Consider the following 17,392-nt stretch of genomic DNA (forward strand, 5'->3'; position numbering starts at 1 on the left):
TGGGGATAGATGAGAAGGACATGGGGAGGACTGCAAGAAAATACCACTATGTAGTTGAAAAATACACAGTCAATACTATTTGATTTTGATACAGCATTAGTGAAAGTGGTAAAGCAAAATGAAAGATGGTAAAGAGGGAAGAGAGGTCAGAGTTTGACTTTAAGAGAAGTTATGATCAAGTGGCTGTCAAGATAGTAACGCTATGATTGCTGGTAGCTCTAGTTTGTTAGAGTTTCTGGAGTTTTTTCCTTGGCAAAAGCAAGAAAAAAACAGTTTCAAGACTTAAACCTGGATAGGTGGTGGCATAAAATGGAGTGGTAAGAAGTTCTTTCCACACAATTTTTCAATTCTCAGAAAGTAAACGTTGATGTGCAAGAAATATTTTAATGTTCGGTAATTAATATTTTTTGCCAACTTTGTTCAACTTTGGTTTCAGGCACAGAAAGATCAGAAAAAAGATCGTCCTCTTGTGCGACGCAAGTCGGAACTGCCTCAGGATATCTATACCATGAAAGCCTTGGAATCACATTGCAGAGCTGATGAATTAATATCACATGATGGGCATTAAGCTATTACAGTGAAATATTATTTTGGAGGAACAGTTTTTGTTTTTTTTTCTGGACTCAGTTCTACAGTAGAACTTAATTTTTGTGCCATACCTATTGGTTACACACAAAGTCAAAGTTTTCTTCAACCCAGTTCTGTAGGCAATAACTTAAAAAGAGTATGCAGCTCAAGATTAGTAGTTCAAACAATGGTAAACTACCCAGTTCCATATGCAGAATATTGGGTTGACTATAATCAAGTGGACACAATTTCCTGGAGGTGTTATCATAGTACCAACTAGCTGATGACATGCAGTTTTTATAATCACATTTGAGAAGAGCATTCTATAATTCCATCTAAATAAATGAATGACCGGTAGTTGGTACTAATGATAAATATGCATTTTCAAAAGTAAAATTATATCAAATTTGAGTATTAAACCTTTTGTAGGATTTCTCAACTTTATAAGTATTTCCACATTGCTATCTTGTAATATACCAGCAGTTTTGAAAGTACGTAATTATTCTTTCGTACTATAAAACATGGCTTACAAACTGGTAACTGTCATGACAATCCTCAATCATGATTCCTTTCTAAGGGTTCTGTGAATTCGTTTCTCCTTTATTTAGGATAAAGATATATATATATAGATATGGAAGTATGTATATATATATATATATTCCATGTCCTAATACTTTATGTATATTTAAAGCCATATTTTCCAGTCTTCAGTATATTATATGGCACCAGTATTCCAGAAATGAACTGGTAGAATAATTTTTCCTAAAAAATAGTGTTTACTATGACTGGGAATAGATTGAATATAAAATTTCATTTTACCTTTTTTTTCAAGTCAATAAAAAGCTCTTTCACTGTTTTCTCCCTTATCTGAGCTTTTAATACTCAGCATTTTTCTTGGGCTCTAAGAGTTCAGTATTCCATGGCAGATATTTTGTGTCATTTCAGCTGCATCAGTTTTTATCTGAAAGATGAGCATAGCCTTTCAGGAAACAAAACTTCACAAGCTTAGGATAAAGTAAAAGGAGAAAAAGAGCAGACCATTGAATTCCATTCTGCTTCTATTTTAATTTTTTTCTTTTTTTTTTTTTTTTTTTTTTGGAGTCTAAGAGCTGAGGAGATAGTGACCATAATTTTATTGTGAAAATATTTTTGTTGTTGTAAAGAGCACATGTGCTGCAAATACACCTCACGAGTGAACTGAAAACGCATCTGAATTGCTGATGATCTTCAAATGCTGCTATATATTCCACAAGATTACTTGCATGTATTGAGCTTTTTGTTGTAGATGGAAAAGCACGGGAGGAAAATCTTTTTTAAAATATAGTTCTTTGTCTTCAATATTTGATTTCTCTCAGGGTGGCCAGTATTTTGACTTACTTATCCTGCTTACAAGCTGTTTGAAATGTGTTCTGCTATTCTAAATGGGTGATTAGTTTCCTTTGTCTCTGGCAGTAACATGATATAACTTAATGTTTAATGTCTTGATGCATAAAGAGATAAAAACGTGGCTTCTTTAAAAATAGTTTCCTTTTATTTTTTAAGGAAGTATAATGTCTCCTGCATCCATGAAAATATTGCACAAAGCAGACATTCGTAGTAACCTTGTGCAGATGCTGTGCCTGCTGTTTGTTGGTTGCATTTAACATACAATTTCCAATATTTGTTACGTTGTCTATTGGAAGAAAATTGTCAGCAGTAGATATTGGCTTACAAGAACTAAATTGAAAGACCAACCCAACCTTTAAGTGGAATGCCCACTGCGTCTGAAACATTTCCTGTAAAACTTGAAAGAGAATATGCTTTACCATTAGGATAAACTCTATTAGAACAGTTTAAAGATGCCTTCTCCTTTTGAGGGAAAAAGGGTGCTTTTTTAATTGTGTAAAGCAGTGTCTATGTATTTTGATATACCATTGTTTGAACTTCCATCTTTAGCTGGTAGATTATCAGTTACCTTTGATTTTGGGTGTTCAGTATGTTTGTGCAAGAGGTTGCTGAAAGGAATTATGTTACCCGAGGAGGGGAAGAAAAAAAAATGTATATCAATGTTTGATGGACTGTGTGATGCTCAACGTATAAGAACATTTTTTCACTGTCTAGATTTAATTTCTGTTCTTTATTGAAGATAAACATTCACCAAAAAGAAACAGAAATATGCTATTTCCAGAGACTTTGCATAAATTCCTATTTTAAGTTTGGGGCCACTTGTCATTTTATTAGGCAATATTCCCAAATCTGTCACCACTAATTGTTTAGCACGTTTGTTATCAATAATTATAATCCTTTACTAAACCATTTTAAAATTAAAAACAACAACAAAAAGGAAGAAAAACTGAAGTGGAATTTTGGTGACTGTTGTTCTTCATAAAGTTCTGTGTTTGACACCTTTCCCTGTTCTCCAAAATTACACCTGTACATCAGGAATGTCAAAAGTAATATTACAAGTGTCTTTTTAGTGTGGCTTCAGTATGGCTTCATTTTAATATTGTACATACATTGTACCTTGTTTTATGGTAATAAGTAATAAAAATGTAGACTTCATATTTTGTACAGAATCGTCCTATGTACAGAATAAAAAATTCCTAGAAACAGCAAAAATAGGTAAGTGGCACAATTATTTTTCATTAGACAATATCTGTAACATTATGCAGTAGTGGAATGTTAAGTTCAAATGTACCGACATATTTTTTAACATTTTGTAACTCAGTTTTTTGTTCTGGCATTGTTTCTGAAGAACTTCATACACCTGCCGTTTAATTTTGCTTTTATCTGATTTTAAAACAACAACAACAACAAAAATGAATGGTGTGTTATATGGACAAATAAAGAACATGTGAATTTTACTTGCTCATCATGAAAATATATTTAGCACAGGGCCTTTGGGGAGGGGGCGGAGGAGGGGTGCTCAGACTATCAGTTTGAAGAGTGAGCTGTGAGAATGAAAGGACTTTGTAAGTTTCACCAAAAGTGGGAGGGCTACAGTGGTTGGTAATGGGGAGTAAAAATTATTAGGTACAGAAAAGCAAACAACTTTAAGAACAGTTATCAGAACTGGAAAGAACTTGATAAATCTCCCAGAGACAGATAAAGAAGATATTCTGTTCTGTGTTTTACCTTGTAACATTTATGTTGACAGACTCCAGGTGAAGTAGCCAAAAAAAAAAATAAGGGTTGTATTAAGTCGAGAAGTGGCCGAGTGGCAGGAATAGAAGAAACATTCTGACTTTGAAACAAATAGATGGCTTTTGATTTATGTATTATATATATTTTATCCCCAGCCAGCCACACAGGAGACCCTAACAAAGTATGTGTATGTCAGTTTGGTTGATTGGTTTGGGATCACCCCATATATTGAGGCTTCTTTGTAATGATGAGACTTGGCTTATGCTATCTTTACCTTATACAGTAAAACTTTGATGTAGCTAAATACTGTGTATGGAAAAAAAAAAATTCGCAATGGGGAATTTACTGTAAAGTTATGGAAGGTAATAATACATCATTCCTTTCTCACATAATGGAAGAGCAGAATGATTGAAGCTCCCTTTCTCTGAATCCCATTCATCCTGGGACTGCATTCATTCCTGCACAAGTGGAGGGCTGCACAGACCAAATGTGAGGCTACATAAGCATCCAGCCTAAGGGTTTAGAGGGGAGAGCTTCTAATGTTCTGATACAAGGGGTATCAAGTTATATTAGGTATTCTTGTGGTCCAGAAGATCACACTAATAGGATTGGCCGTAGTGTGAAGGTCTAATGAGTATAGTTTTATGGAGTACGCTGGCTGTGGGATTACAGATGGGGGAAACAAGTGCTTGTTTGGGTTTTGTTTTCGGGTTTTGATTTTTGTTTTTGAGGATTATTTTCTTGTTTTTGCTTTGTTTTGGTCTGAAGTACTGCCAAATTACTGCTAAATGCAGGGAAATGAACAACTCCTATTGTTTGCCGAAGTCGATCTCCATGATGATGAAGTTGCAGGAGAGAAATGGGCTGGTTTGTCATGGCTCCACTCAGAAGTTGAAATGAATTGGCAGATGTCAGCAAGTTGTGATCCAGGCAAGCTGAATCTAGGTGAGAAGAGCTGAGAGTAGGAAGAAAATATGAAGCTGAAAGGTTGGTTGGTTGTTTCCCATTCATTTAAACTTTTGAGATAAACATGGCAAGTTTCACTTGAATATGTCACATGGGTTGATAAATAAGTTCTACCTGTGGTGACATGCTCCCTTTTTTCTCCTTTTCTCCTTTTCAATCCCTGCTTCAGTTTTGACCATCAGATCTTAGTTCAGTACCATCTCTCCCTATTCCAGACATCACTTAATTGAGATGTTATATTTCAACAGCTATTGTGCAGTGATTTACTAGGCTCCAAATGCTGCTTATCAATTGCCATTTAATCTGAAAGTAGGGATTTTACTTAAATTTAGTGAATACTTTTATTCTCCTTTCATTTACAACATCTGTGAATTACATGGTTTTTCACTGTTCACTCAGTGATGAGAAGGTGAGTGAGAGTATTACAGTATTTAATTTTAAAAAGCTTAAAAGTATATAGCAAATATGAGAAGATACAGAGTTGAAAGAGTGGGGGAATCACTGAAGGAAAACGTTAGCATCAGACCCAAGGGGGGGGGGGATATTTGATTTTCTGTACCTCAGGCAGCTGACCTTCAAAAATGTATTAAATGGTGATAAATAAAATCCTTCTAAATTTTTTTCCTTTGTGCCTTTGGGAAGCTTCTGTAAACCTTTGGAATTCTGAGGCTTTCTTTGTGTTGTGTTTCTAAAATGACTGGTATCTGCTGGAGGCAGATGAAGGCTAGCTTTTCATCTTTGAGATGTCGGGTTACGCTTGAGCCAAGGTGTTCATTTAACCTGTGTTTTTTGGATCCTTGGCCTGAACTGATGTTTACTATGTGGACATGACAGTGACTAAGCAGCAAGGCAGCACCTATGTATGGGTCTTCAGTGTAATTCAGCCTGACACAGCTCTTTTTTTCCATACTCATTGTAAATCCTTAAAGCATGGCCTGCATGTAGAAGAAAAAGATGTGTATGAACAAGCTGGCCTTTAGGTGGAAAGTAGGGGGATGTTGTACTGAACACTTCAAGAACACAGTTAATGACCTATTAAATAGAAGGCTTCTACTATGTGAAAGGTGCTTAGAAAGGGGGTAGAGAGATGTCAAGACAGAGGATAACAGGTTTAAACTGGAAGGTAGATTTAGATGAGGTGGCAGGAAGAAATTCTTCACACTGAGGGGTGAGGCCTTGGCACAGACTGCCCGAAAGCTGTAGCTGCCCCATCCCTGGCTGTGTTTCAAGGCCTGCAGCAAGAGGCAGAACTGCATGATGTGGAAGGTCCCTTCCCCCTGAAGCCATTCCGTGATTTATTAGGCTGGATATATACAGCGGACAAGGTGAAAAGCTGGATCAGAGTGTCATCAGCGATGCGGACAACGAGGGTGGGATTTCCACCTTGGCTCTTTCCTCTCAGGAGAAAGCAAAAAGCAGTCGAATAAAACTCAATGCACAACCGTGCCGGGCGGTCCCCAGCGCTGGCTCCTGAACCTTTCCATGCCGCAGACCCCTCTGGGCCCGGCTCCAACCTCCAAGGCCCGGCCCAGCCCCGGGGCGGAGCGCCCCGCCCGTCCCAGTCTCCCCCGCGGTGCCGGGGCGTCGCTTATAAGGCGGCGGGCGGTGCCGGAGCGGGCGGAGCCTGGCGGTGCCTCCTGCCTCGGCATGTCTGACTCCGGCAGCGGCGCGGGCGGCGGCCCCGGCGGCGGCGAGGAGGGCGGCATGGAGGTGTCGGGCTCGGCCGTGCAGAACGTGGCCGACGTGTCGGTGCTGCAGAAGCACCTGCGCAAGCTGGTGCCGCTGCTGCTGGAGGATGGCGGCGAGGCCACCGCGGTGCTGGAGGCGGCCCTGGAGGAGAAGGGCGCCGTGGAACATATGCGCAAGTTCCTCTCCGACCCGCAGGTCCACACGGTGCTGGTGGAGCGCTCCACCCTCAAAGGTGAGGCGACGGCCCGCGCCCGCCGCCATCACGGCGTCGCAAAATGGCGGCGGAGAGCGAGGGATGGACGGGGCGCGGCGGGCGCGGGGCTGAAGGGCCGGGAAGGGCCGGGCGGTGGCCGCTTCCGCCGGGTCCGGCCTCCTCGGCACGGCCGGAGTCCGCTGCGCTTTGTTTGTCCCTGCAGGCTCCAGAGGTGCTGCCGAGTGCTGCGTCAGCGGGCCCTGCCCCTCTGCCCGCCGCGGGGCCTGACCCGCTCGGAACGGCGGGGCGGCCAACACGGGCTGCGGGTGCTTAGTTGGGACAGCCCCTGGTTCCTCAGTCCGGGCGCGGTGTCTTTGTTTAATAAGCGCCGTCGGATGCAGCCCGGCTGACAGATGGGCGTACCCGTGGTTTATGTGCTCCGTTCGTTGGAGAAGTGAATTAATATTACGGTAGTCAACGGCCGCGTCCCTAAACAGGCCCTTCTGGTCATAGGATCTAGCGTGATGGAGGCTGAAAAAATAGGAGTAGGCTCCTTTATCACACGGATGTTTGCCATTCAGTGCCTGCTGTCTGTCTGTGGCTGTGCCCGCCCACCGGAGCTCGCAGTTCACGCCTCATTCCTGTCTCTGCTCCGTTGTCCAGCCGCAATGCGAGGGGGGAGCGCCAGGACATACTGCGCTGAGCCGCGCTGTGTGCTTGCAGTTAATAGCGGCTGTCTGGGGGCACAGCCCGCCTTGCATCCAGTCTAACAGCGTACAGAGATGGCGCTGTTAAAAGCAATGTTTGTGCTGAGATTTGGGCACGGAATAGGTCGTGTAAAAGAAGGTGTTGCTTACAAATACGTCTGAACAGAGGCTTTGTTTCTAAGTAATAGAATTATGCCGTATCAATTGGTGTGCAGCCCGCCAGCAGCTTACACATGGGTTCCTGTGGTGTCTGATGTGACGTTGCTGTCTGGCCAGGCTCCTGGTTGCAGCCGGACAGTATGCAGGGCTTGTATGCAGGGCCAGATGAAATTGAGGGGTAAAGAGGTTAGACATAAGCAGATGCATATCATAGGCATCTGCACTGCAGGGTGTGTCCCCATCGGGGAGTAAGTAACCTGCACTGAAACCTCTGCATTGCAGCACAGCTCCGCGCATCCCCAGGAATTACATCATCTGATAAGAAGGGCTGCACTACCGCCTGGCCACCCCTGGGGGCTGTGATGTGTTGGTTTTCCTTGTGCTTTTTGTTCTGGCTTAATTTCTACATTGCTTTCAAAGAAAAAGCCTGAAAATACAAAGCAGCGTATAAGGAGAAAAGTATCTCCTTATAGTATTATTATAGTATAGTATTATATTAAAAGTATTATCCCCCCTGTGGTGCAAGTGGTAGAAGTGCCGCTCTGCTACACAGGAGGCTCAAATCCCGGGGGGCTGGACTCGATGATCTCTAAGGTCCCTTCCAACCCGCACGAGACTGTGATACTATGATGATGATAATGGTTTAGTGTTCTTAGTGTAGCAATCCTGGAGCATATCCCTGCAAAAAAAATAGTGCATTTCCTGTACTGCAGAAAATCTCATTCAGCTTCATAAGCAGAACGTGGGTGATAATGTGCTTGTTGTTATGCCCATTGCTTAGAAGGTTTGGGTGGGGTTTTTTGTTGGTTCTTTTTGGGTTTTTTTGTTTGCAGTTTTTATTTGGGAGCAGAGATTTTGGGTGGGGGGGGCAGCAGGGGTTTTAAAAATAAAATGTATTTTACATAGCGTATTTTTTGCAGAGGATGTGGGAGATGAAGGAGAAGAGGAAAAAGAGTTCATTTCCTACACTATCAGCAATGACATACATTATGGAATAAAATCAAACAGGTGGGTTAGTAAAATACGTCTTGACGTTTTTGCCTTATTAAAGCGAAACCTACACAAGCAGGCAGATAATCAGTGCTTCATGCAGTGTGCTTACTCAGGTGGGGCATATTCAGGTTAGGCTCTGATAAAACAAAAGCATCACAAGGCTAAAAGGGATGGACTTGAAAACATTTCTAGTTTTGAGGTTAAATTCATAAAGGAAATTGGTTTATTTAATAAGCATGCATACATATAAATACATCACACCTTTGCAATTGGGGTTCAGTGTTCTTCTGTTTTTGTTTGGCCATTATGTGTCGCTTTCCTATGTGAAGCTCCTTAATATGAGTGCCTCCAGTGTTCTTGTACTATGGGTGTTTAGTGACAGCGGAATACTTCAGAATAAAGATGTATTTATTAGAAGAATTGTTTTCAGGCCCCAGAAGTGGGATTGTAAAGTATGAGATGGAGGTTAGCATTTATGTCCTGTGAACTGAACTTGCGGTCAAGTTAAAGCTGGTCTGTCTCCCAAGTTTCAAAACTCTTCTCTCTGTTCCGCAGCCTGGCATTCATTAAGCGCACACCAGTGATTGATGCAGACAAACCAGTGTCGCTCCAGCTGAGAGTGCTCACTCTCAGTGAAGACTCACCGTATGAAACACTACACTCTTTCATTAGCAGTGCCGTTGCTCCCTTTTTCAAGTCCTACATCAGAGAGTCTGGCAAAGCAGACAGGTAATTCAGTATTCAATATTCAATAATTCACTGCACGTTTCTACTCATGGATAAAAGCAAGTGTTCAATGAAAAACAGAAAAGACAGTGACCAAGGCAAGTTGAAAGTGAAAGTGTTTAAGTGTGTAGTTGTTTATGAAGCTACTGCTGACCCAAGCGGATGGGGATGGGAGGATGACCAGGATGGTTTTAGTTTTCACTCTGTGCCAAAGCAGGGCACTCTCTGCTCTTTCAGGGATGGCGATAAGATGGCTCCTTCAGTTGAGAAGAAGATTGCAGAACTTGAAATGGGCCTCTTGCATCTGCAGCAGAATATTGAAATTCCAGAGATTAGTCTGCCAATTCATGCAACCATCACTAATGTTGCCAAGCAATGTTACGAACGTGGAGAAAAACCAAAGGTTACAGATTTTGGTGAGAAGGCTGAGGATCCGCTGTTCCTCAATCAACTGCAGTCTGGAGTTAATCGCTGGATTAGGGAGATACAAAAGGTAAGAAGGCTGGTGCCAGACTGTGTGAGAAGAACTGCTCTCTAGTAGTGAGAAAAATCCCACTGTGTATCTACACAGTGGAACTGGTTATGTAGCACTGGTTGTGTAGTACATGCAGGATACTCTGGGGATCTGAGACTTTTCTGCTTTTCTGAGGCATCAAAGACTCTGGTCTAATTCTCGACTAGACTGAACCATGTCTAAGTATTGAGATTAGTCTAAATTCTTCTGCAGACAGTTGAGAATGTGACTGTTATCTCTACAGGATAAAACATTTACACATAGCTAGCAATTTCCCAGTGCAGTCTGTAACTGTTCCTCAAATCTATACAGCAGGTTGAGAGAGACAGGAGTTTGTTTTGTTCTGATATTTCTCCAGGTGCATCCACAGCCACTTCAGAACAGTTGCTCCATTTCTGTCTCATAATCTATTGTACTCCTGCTTGTTATTATGCAAAAGGACTCTGCTGTTCTGCTTGCACTCAGAATTAGCATCTACTTTTCTTTTTTTCTCCATGGGATCAGTAAACATTAAATCCTGGTAGATGTTATATGTCTCAGTTATATTCAGTTACAGAACAAGGTTTTGGAGCCAAACCATGTAAGTTAAATGGTTTTCTCCCTTCCTCACTCCCTGCTTTTTTTTCTTTTGTTTTTAAGGTGACCAAACTAGATCGAGATCCCGCATCAGGCACTGCATTGCAGGAGATCAGCTTCTGGTTAAACTTGGAGCGTGCTTTGTATCGTATTCAGGAAAAACGTGAAAGTCCAGAAGTTCTTTTAACGCTGGATATTCTGAAGCATGGCAAACGTTTTCACGCTACTGTCAGCTTTGATACAGACACAGGTAAAATGTCCGCTCCATAAATCTCTTCACCATCATCATCATCTTCTTCAGATGTCCTCTGGTACTTAACCTTTTCTGAAACGTCAGTGTTGTGGTACAAGGGACAGTGATGTGTAGAGGAGTGTTGGTCTTGTTAAAGCTATTGTATTGTGCAGATAAATTAAATGGAAAGTTCTAAGTCAAAACATCTTCATTTGCTTTTAGGTCTAAAACAGGCTCTGGAAACTGTGAATGACTATAATCCACTGATGAAAGACTTTCCACTGAATGACTTGCTGTCTGCTACTGAGCTGGACAAAATAAGGCAGGCCCTTGTTGCAATATTTACCCATTTGAGAAAAATCAGAAACACAAAGTATCCAATCCAAAGGGCATTGCGTTTAGTGGAGGCTATTTCAAGAGATCTGAGCTCTCAGCTGCTTAAAGTGTTGGGAACCAGAAAACTGATGCATGTTGCCTATGAAGAGTTTGAAAAGGTATGCTCATGAGTTTTGCAATGGTAGAGACTGTGTTTTTGTATTGAGTGGTGAATATTAAGAGGTACTTCATTTGGTAGCTAAAGTTTATATCCTGAAACTTTCTTCAGGTAATGATTGCATGCTTTGAAGTTTTCCAAACCTGGGATGATGAATATGAGAAGCTACAAGTTCTGCTAAGAGATATTGTGAAAAGAAAAAGGGAAGAGAACCTGAAGATGGTGTGGCGTATCAGTCCTGCTCATAGGAAACTCCAGTCTCGCCTTGATCAAATGAGGAAATTCAGGCGTCAGCATGAGCAGCTGAGGGCAGTTATTGTGAGAGTCTTGCGACCTCAGGTAAGACTCTTAATTGTTACCAGGCAGAACAGCTATGTGCTTTCTTGCTTAGAAGTAGTGTTTCTTGCTTATGTAGTGATGCAGGGGAATGGGGCTGTTATATTAAACTAGGTGACTTCCACTTACATAGTGGTGGAAGTTTTTAAGGTAGTTAGTTTGTTCTGTTCTTCATTGAGGTTAAATCAGAAATATTACTAAAACTGCTAAGGGTTTGGGTACTTACGTGTAAGTTTTTTGCAGTGCTTGTTAGAATGGGCTGGGTTTAGCTATTTCTAGTTAAAATTTGAGGCATCTGATTCATTAACTGGTTTTTAATGCAGGTAACTGCTGTTGCCCAACAAAATCAAGGAGATGTGCCTGAACCTCAAGATATGAAAGTAGCAGAAGTACTTTTTGATGCTGCAGATGCTAATGCCATTGAAGAAGTCAATCTCGCTTATGAGAATGTCAAGGAAGTGGATGGGTTAGACGTTTCCAAAGAAGGTACAGAAGCTTGGGAGGCAGCAATGAAAAGATACGATGAAAGAATTGATAGGGTTGAAACAAGAATAACTGCTCGTCTGAGAGACCAGCTTGGTACAGCAAAGAATGCCAATGAAATGTTCAGGATCTTCTCTCGGTTTAATGCCTTGTTTGTCAGGCCTCACATTCGAGGTGCCATTCGTGAATATCAAACACAATTGATTCAGCGTGTGAAAGATGACATCGAGTCTCTTCATGACAAATTTAAGGTACAATACCCACAAAGTCAAGCTTGTAAGATGAGTCACGTTCGTGACCTGCCTCCAGTGTCTGGGTCTATAATCTGGGCAAAACAGATTGACCGACAGCTCACTGCTTACATGAAGCGTGTTGAAGATGTCCTTGGCAAAGGCTGGGAGAACCATGTAGAAGGTCAGAAATTAAAGCAAGATGGAGATAGTTTTCGCATGAAGCTCAACACTCAAGAGATCTTTGATGACTGGGCAAGAAAAGTTCAGCAACGCAATCTTGGCGTGTCCGGTCGTATCTTCACCATTGAAAGTACTCGTGTTAGAGGTCGAAGTGGAAATGTCCTAAAACTGAAAGTCAACTTCCTTCCAGAAATAATTACACTTTCAAAAGAAGTGCGAAACCTGAAGTGGCTGGGTTTCCGTGTTCCTCTAGCAATTGTCAACAAAGCTCACCAGGCAAACCAGCTCTATCCATTTGCCATTTCACTGATTGAAAGTGTCCGTACATATGAACGAACATGTGAGAAAGTGGAAGAGCGTAATACTATCTCACTTCTGGTTGCTGGCTTGAAAAAGGAGGTGCAGGCTTTGATTGCAGAAGGAATTGCACTTGTGTGGGAGTCATACAAACTTGATCCATATGTGCAGCGTTTGGCTGAGACTGTCTTCAGTTTCCAGGAAAAGGTTTGTTACACCATTTATCTTTCAAATTCTGAACTTCAGTGCTTCACTAATGAGTCATTAAACAGAAGTGGACTTTGATAGCTGTGCAGTGTTGCTTCAGTAGCTCTTCAATTAAGTGGTCAGTTAATGCAAATTGGCCAGCTAAATGGATATTTCAGTAGAACTGAAATTTATTTACTTAGTGCATTCAAATAAAATAAACTGACGAACCATTTCTGCATAGATATTGTTGTGTCTCTAATCTCTCAAAATAACGTTCTTCTTTACTTAAATCTTTTTGTTAGGTGGATGATCTGCTCATTATTGAAGAGAAAATAGACCTGGAAGTGAGATCACTGGAAACATGCATGTATGATCACAAGACTTTCTCTGAAATCTTGAACAGGGTCCAGAAAGCTGTGGATGACTTAAATCTTCATTCATATTCAAACTTGCCAATCTGGGTCAATAAGCTGGATATGGAGGTAGGCTTCAGATCAAGTAGTGCGTATTTGGAGAAAACATTGTAATCGGGTGCAAAATACTTGTGCAGAAGATGGAAGACTTGTTTGTTTTCAGCTGTTATCTTTTGAGATTAATGAACTCCAGAGGAGTTTCCTTGAAGAAACAAGTTTGATTCAGCTTGACTCTGTAGAACGTGCTTAAGAGTAAGGTCAAAAAGGGATGGGGAGGATTTGATATGCTGGTAGTGAAGACTGTCTACCTTAGCAGTGTTTAAAACTGCTTGTTATGTCTCAGATTGTTGGACACTAGGCCAACTCGAAAGCAGTTAAAATTGCTTAATTCCGCTGAAGTCCTTGACAACAACAGAGCCCTTGAGTTGGTGTTCACCAAAAAGCCTACCAGAACTCTTACACCTCTTATATGTAGTTGCTTGGTAAAGGAGCACTTGGTTCTTTGAGACATCACAGTGTATCTGGTGTCAGGATATGCTGACAGTGAGTCTCTTTATGCAGTCCTATGCACCTTTTTTCCAACATGGCTTCCTTTCTGTAGATTGAAAGAATCCTGGGTGTTCGCCTGCAAGCCGGGCTGAGAGCCTGGACCCAAGTTCTTCTGGGGCAAGCAGACGACAAAGCAGAAGTTGATATGGATACAGATGCTCCACAAGTGAGCCATAAGCCTGGTGGAGAACCCAAGATCAAAGTAAGTGGCTGGTACTTTGTTTTGTGGCTGTTTCTTTGTTTATGTATGTGGGGGCAGTATTTGGTTGGGTTTTTTTTCTTTCATTGCTGGTCATTCAACGCAGTGATTTTTAGCTCAGGCTTTTATGGCAGATAAGCATTTTTTCTGCATATGGTTTTGAAGAAATACTAAGCTTCACTCGTATAAGTGTTAGTTGCTTTCCAAGAGCAAATGCTGCTTCATGAAGTCCCAAATTCGTGTCAGTGTGGGTTGTAGTAGCATCTTCCAGTACTGACTATGTTCACTGTTTCTGCAGAACATCGTACACGAACTAAGAATAACCAACCAGGTGATATACTTGAATCCACCGATTGAAGAGTGCAGGTACAAACTTTATCAAGAACTGTTCTCATGGCAGACAGTAATCCTGTCACTACCAAGAATTCAAAGTCAGAGATACCAGGTGAGTGTCAATATCTAAGTCTGAGCAATTCTTTTTGCTTTGTACTTATTTGCATTCAGCATTAGCGTGTTATTGAAGCACTGAATTCAAGTACAGTAAAATTTCATGTATATCCCATGTCATTCTCAGGTTGGAGTGCATTATGAACTGTCTGAGGAAGAGAAGTTCTATCGTAATGGTTTAACACGGATGCCTGATGGCCTTGCAGCTCTGGAGGAGGCATACTGTGCTGTCGAGGGAATCGTGACTGAGGTGGAGCAGTACGTCAAGGTATGAAGCTGACAGTACATGATGCTTCACTTAAAATGAATGTGGACTTTACTCATTTTAATTAAGGATTTTCAGGGTTGAAGGGAACATCTTTTAGAATGTACCAGAAAAGTTAGAAATGTTGTGAAATTTCTTTATTAGGTTTGGCTGCAGTACCAGTGCCTGTGGGATATGCAGGCTGAAAACATATACAACCGCCTTGGAGAAGACCTAAATAAGTGGCAAGCCCTTTTAGTTCAGATAAGAAAGGCCAGAGGAACATTTGACAATGCAGAAACTAGAAAGGAATTTGGACCTGTTGTGATAGACTATGGAAAGGTAAGAATTGGCAGTTATTGATTGTGACAAATGCATTAAAATTCAGATGGGGTGCATAAGAGAAAATAACAAGACTAATAACTATTGTGTAACCTTGTTCAACTGTAGGTACAATCAAAGGTGAACTTGAAGTATGACTCCTGGCACAAGGAAGTGCTCAGCAAATTTGGCCAAATGCTCGGTCAGAATATGACAGAGTTTCATTCACAAATTTCCAAGGTAAGACTCATCTATCTTTAGTTTTTCATTTTCAGATAAACTTGTTCTAGTTCTCTGAAATGCTGACTTATTGCCCCATGCAGTCCCGTCAAGAACTGGAGCAGCATTCAGTGGATACGGCCAGCACATCGGATGCAGTGACATTCATAACATATGTGCAGTCCCTGAAACGTAAAATCAAACAGTTCGAAAAGCAAGTGGAGGTATGTTGCCTTGCTCAGTGTTTCTTGCTTTGGAGAATGTCGGACTTCACTCTTAAGTGAAGTAATGACATTAGAGCTTAGCTTCATAGCATTCAAGTCTTCTTGAGAATAAACTGGAACTTATATTCTGAGGAGTCTGTAGCAAGTGCTTGTTAACACATGTTGAGTATTTAGTCTTGCACTATTAGTTGAAAAGCTGATACTTAACTTAGAATCACTGTCTCCTACAGCTATATCGCAATGGTCAGCGGCTGCTCGAGAAACAGAGGTTCCAGTTTCCATCCTCTTGGCTGTATATTGACAACATTGAGGGAGAATGGGGTGCCTTTAATGACATCATGCGTCGGAAGGATTCTGCCATTCAACAACAAGTAGCAAACCTGCAGATGAAGATAGTTCAAGAGGATAGGGCAGTAGAGAGCAGAACAACTGACTTGCTAGCAGACTGGGAGAAAACAAAGCCTGTAACAGTAAGCAATGATAATTAATGTTCATTCATCAAATGAGGTAGTTATTTTTGCAGTTACTATTTTAATGCTTTTTTTTTTGAAATGGGCATAATGTGGTAAAAGACTCTTGTGAGAATTCCTTTTATTTGTTCATTAACTTACTTGTTTACTGGGGTGGTAGAGGTAAATTTACCCTTAAAATCTGGAGATCATGTTTGTATTCAGGCCTTGCTTTTAAGTTAACGTTCGAAACTGACTGGTGAACGCTTGTGGTTGAGGGATAGTGGTCTTTCCAAACTTTAGGGCAACTTGCGTCCAGAAGAAGCTCTTCAAGCTCTTACCATTTATGAAGGAAAATTTGGGAGGCTGAAAGATGATCGTGAGAAGTGCGCAAAGGCCAAGGAGGCTCTAGAACTAACAGATACAGGATTGCTCAGTGGCAGTGAAGAACGTGTGCAGGTATAACCTATGCTTTTTGTCAGCCTCATGGCAAAATAGTTCAGTTCTATTTCTCTCTTCCTTTTGGAAGGTGACTTGTAATCTGTTAAGTAACTGTGTCAAGATGTAGGTCTCCATGGTCAATCGGTTCTTGCCTAAAAGATTGTCTGTGATTTCTTCTGTGACTGCCTTACTCTTGTGAAGCTATTAGGTGACAAAAAAACACAAGAATCTGTTCTGAGTCCCTTTAGCTATTGCGATCTTGTTGAATTATCAGGCTATCTGATTGTTTTTGTCATGTTCAAAGATTCTTTCTAATTCCCCCATAGTATTTACTGTGAGGAAATGGAAACTAATTGCTGATGTTTGGTTTTTTTTACTTTAGGTAGCCCTAGAAGAGCTGCAAGATCTCAAAGGCGTTTGGTCTGAGCTCTCAAAGGTCTGGGAGCAGATTGATCAGATGAAAGAGCAGCCCTGGGTTTCAGTGCAGCCTCGCAAGGTATTACGCTACACATACACAGTATAACTACTGGAAGCATATGTGAATTAAGAATTGGACTTCTTGAGATAGAACTGCCCATTTGTCACATTTCAGACTATTTGCACTGCTTATGTACCTTTGCATGCATCTCATGAGCATGTTTCTTTAAATGCTAAGCTTGAAATCGCAGCATTTGCCACAAGTTACATAATTATCCAGTGTGATTCCATTAATGAGACTGGACTTTATACAGAAAATATATATATGTTTGCGCTATGCTGGTTTTAAGTAGGCTGTTGGACCTCAGTAAGAGAACTTCATCTTATAGCTGGATGAACAGCGTCAGTTTTGTTTTAAGTGCTCAGGAGGTAGAAATGGGAACACTAAGCCAAATACACTGCCTATGACAATACAGTTTCTTAATTCTTAATTGGACAAATAAAACTGTATTCTTAGCAACACAGCAACCTTGTCTTACACAAATAACTACAACACTGAAAAAGCTGTGCAGTAGTTTACACTTTGTATTTTCACAGACACCTCTCTGAAATAAGCTGTTTACTTTTATGAGTGCAGTTATATGCACAGATCAATATTTATTTTGTTACTGACAGCTTCGACAAAACCTAGATGTTCTGCTCAACCAACTGAAGAATTTCCCGGCCCGCTTGCGACAGTATGCTTCCTATGAGTATGTTCAGAGACTTCTGAAAGGCTACATGAAGGTAAATGGCACTCATTTCTAAAATGCA

General features: G+C 41.1%; 2 protein-coding genes across 4 annotated transcripts in view; both read left to right on the forward strand.

Annotated features, from left to right (window-relative positions):
- Window positions 1-3,410, forward strand: part of PPP2R5C (protein phosphatase 2 regulatory subunit B'gamma) — a 61,756-nt gene extending 58,346 nt beyond the window's left edge. For all 3 annotated transcript variants that reach the window (XM_015865421.2, XM_015865423.1, XM_015865422.1), the window contains one exon: window positions 437-3,410. In XM_015865421.2, the coding sequence (XP_015720907.1) occupies window positions 437-568 (132 nt within the window). In that variant the 3' untranslated portion in view covers window positions 569-3,410. The remainder of the gene's footprint in view (window positions 1-436) is intronic.
- Window positions 3,411-6,123: 2,713 nt separating this feature from the next.
- The window catches only part of DYNC1H1 (dynein cytoplasmic 1 heavy chain 1), a 38,713-nt gene continuing 27,444 nt past the window's right edge, over window positions 6,124-17,392 (forward strand). Inside the window, exons 1-19 of the mRNA XM_015865420.1 lie at window positions 6,124-6,577; window positions 8,325-8,412; window positions 8,953-9,126; window positions 9,361-9,616; window positions 10,277-10,463; window positions 10,668-10,939; window positions 11,050-11,277; window positions 11,598-12,674; window positions 12,959-13,138; window positions 13,671-13,820; window positions 14,116-14,262; window positions 14,392-14,532; window positions 14,674-14,850; window positions 14,959-15,069; window positions 15,153-15,272; window positions 15,503-15,742; window positions 16,025-16,180; window positions 16,545-16,658; window positions 17,255-17,365. Of these exons, the coding sequence (XP_015720906.1) occupies window positions 6,139-6,577; window positions 8,325-8,412; window positions 8,953-9,126; window positions 9,361-9,616; window positions 10,277-10,463; window positions 10,668-10,939; window positions 11,050-11,277; window positions 11,598-12,674; window positions 12,959-13,138; window positions 13,671-13,820; window positions 14,116-14,262; window positions 14,392-14,532; window positions 14,674-14,850; window positions 14,959-15,069; window positions 15,153-15,272; window positions 15,503-15,742; window positions 16,025-16,180; window positions 16,545-16,658; window positions 17,255-17,365 (4,368 nt within the window). The 5' untranslated portion in view covers window positions 6,124-6,138. The remainder of the gene's footprint in view (window positions 6,578-8,324; window positions 8,413-8,952; window positions 9,127-9,360; window positions 9,617-10,276; window positions 10,464-10,667; window positions 10,940-11,049; window positions 11,278-11,597; window positions 12,675-12,958; window positions 13,139-13,670; window positions 13,821-14,115; window positions 14,263-14,391; window positions 14,533-14,673; window positions 14,851-14,958; window positions 15,070-15,152; window positions 15,273-15,502; window positions 15,743-16,024; window positions 16,181-16,544; window positions 16,659-17,254; window positions 17,366-17,392) is intronic.

Source organism: Coturnix japonica, chromosome 5, assembly GCF_001577835.2.
Source record: "Coturnix japonica isolate 7356 chromosome 5, Coturnix japonica 2.1, whole genome shotgun sequence".
NCBI classification, from domain to species: Eukaryota; Metazoa; Chordata; class Aves; order Galliformes; family Phasianidae; genus Coturnix; species Coturnix japonica.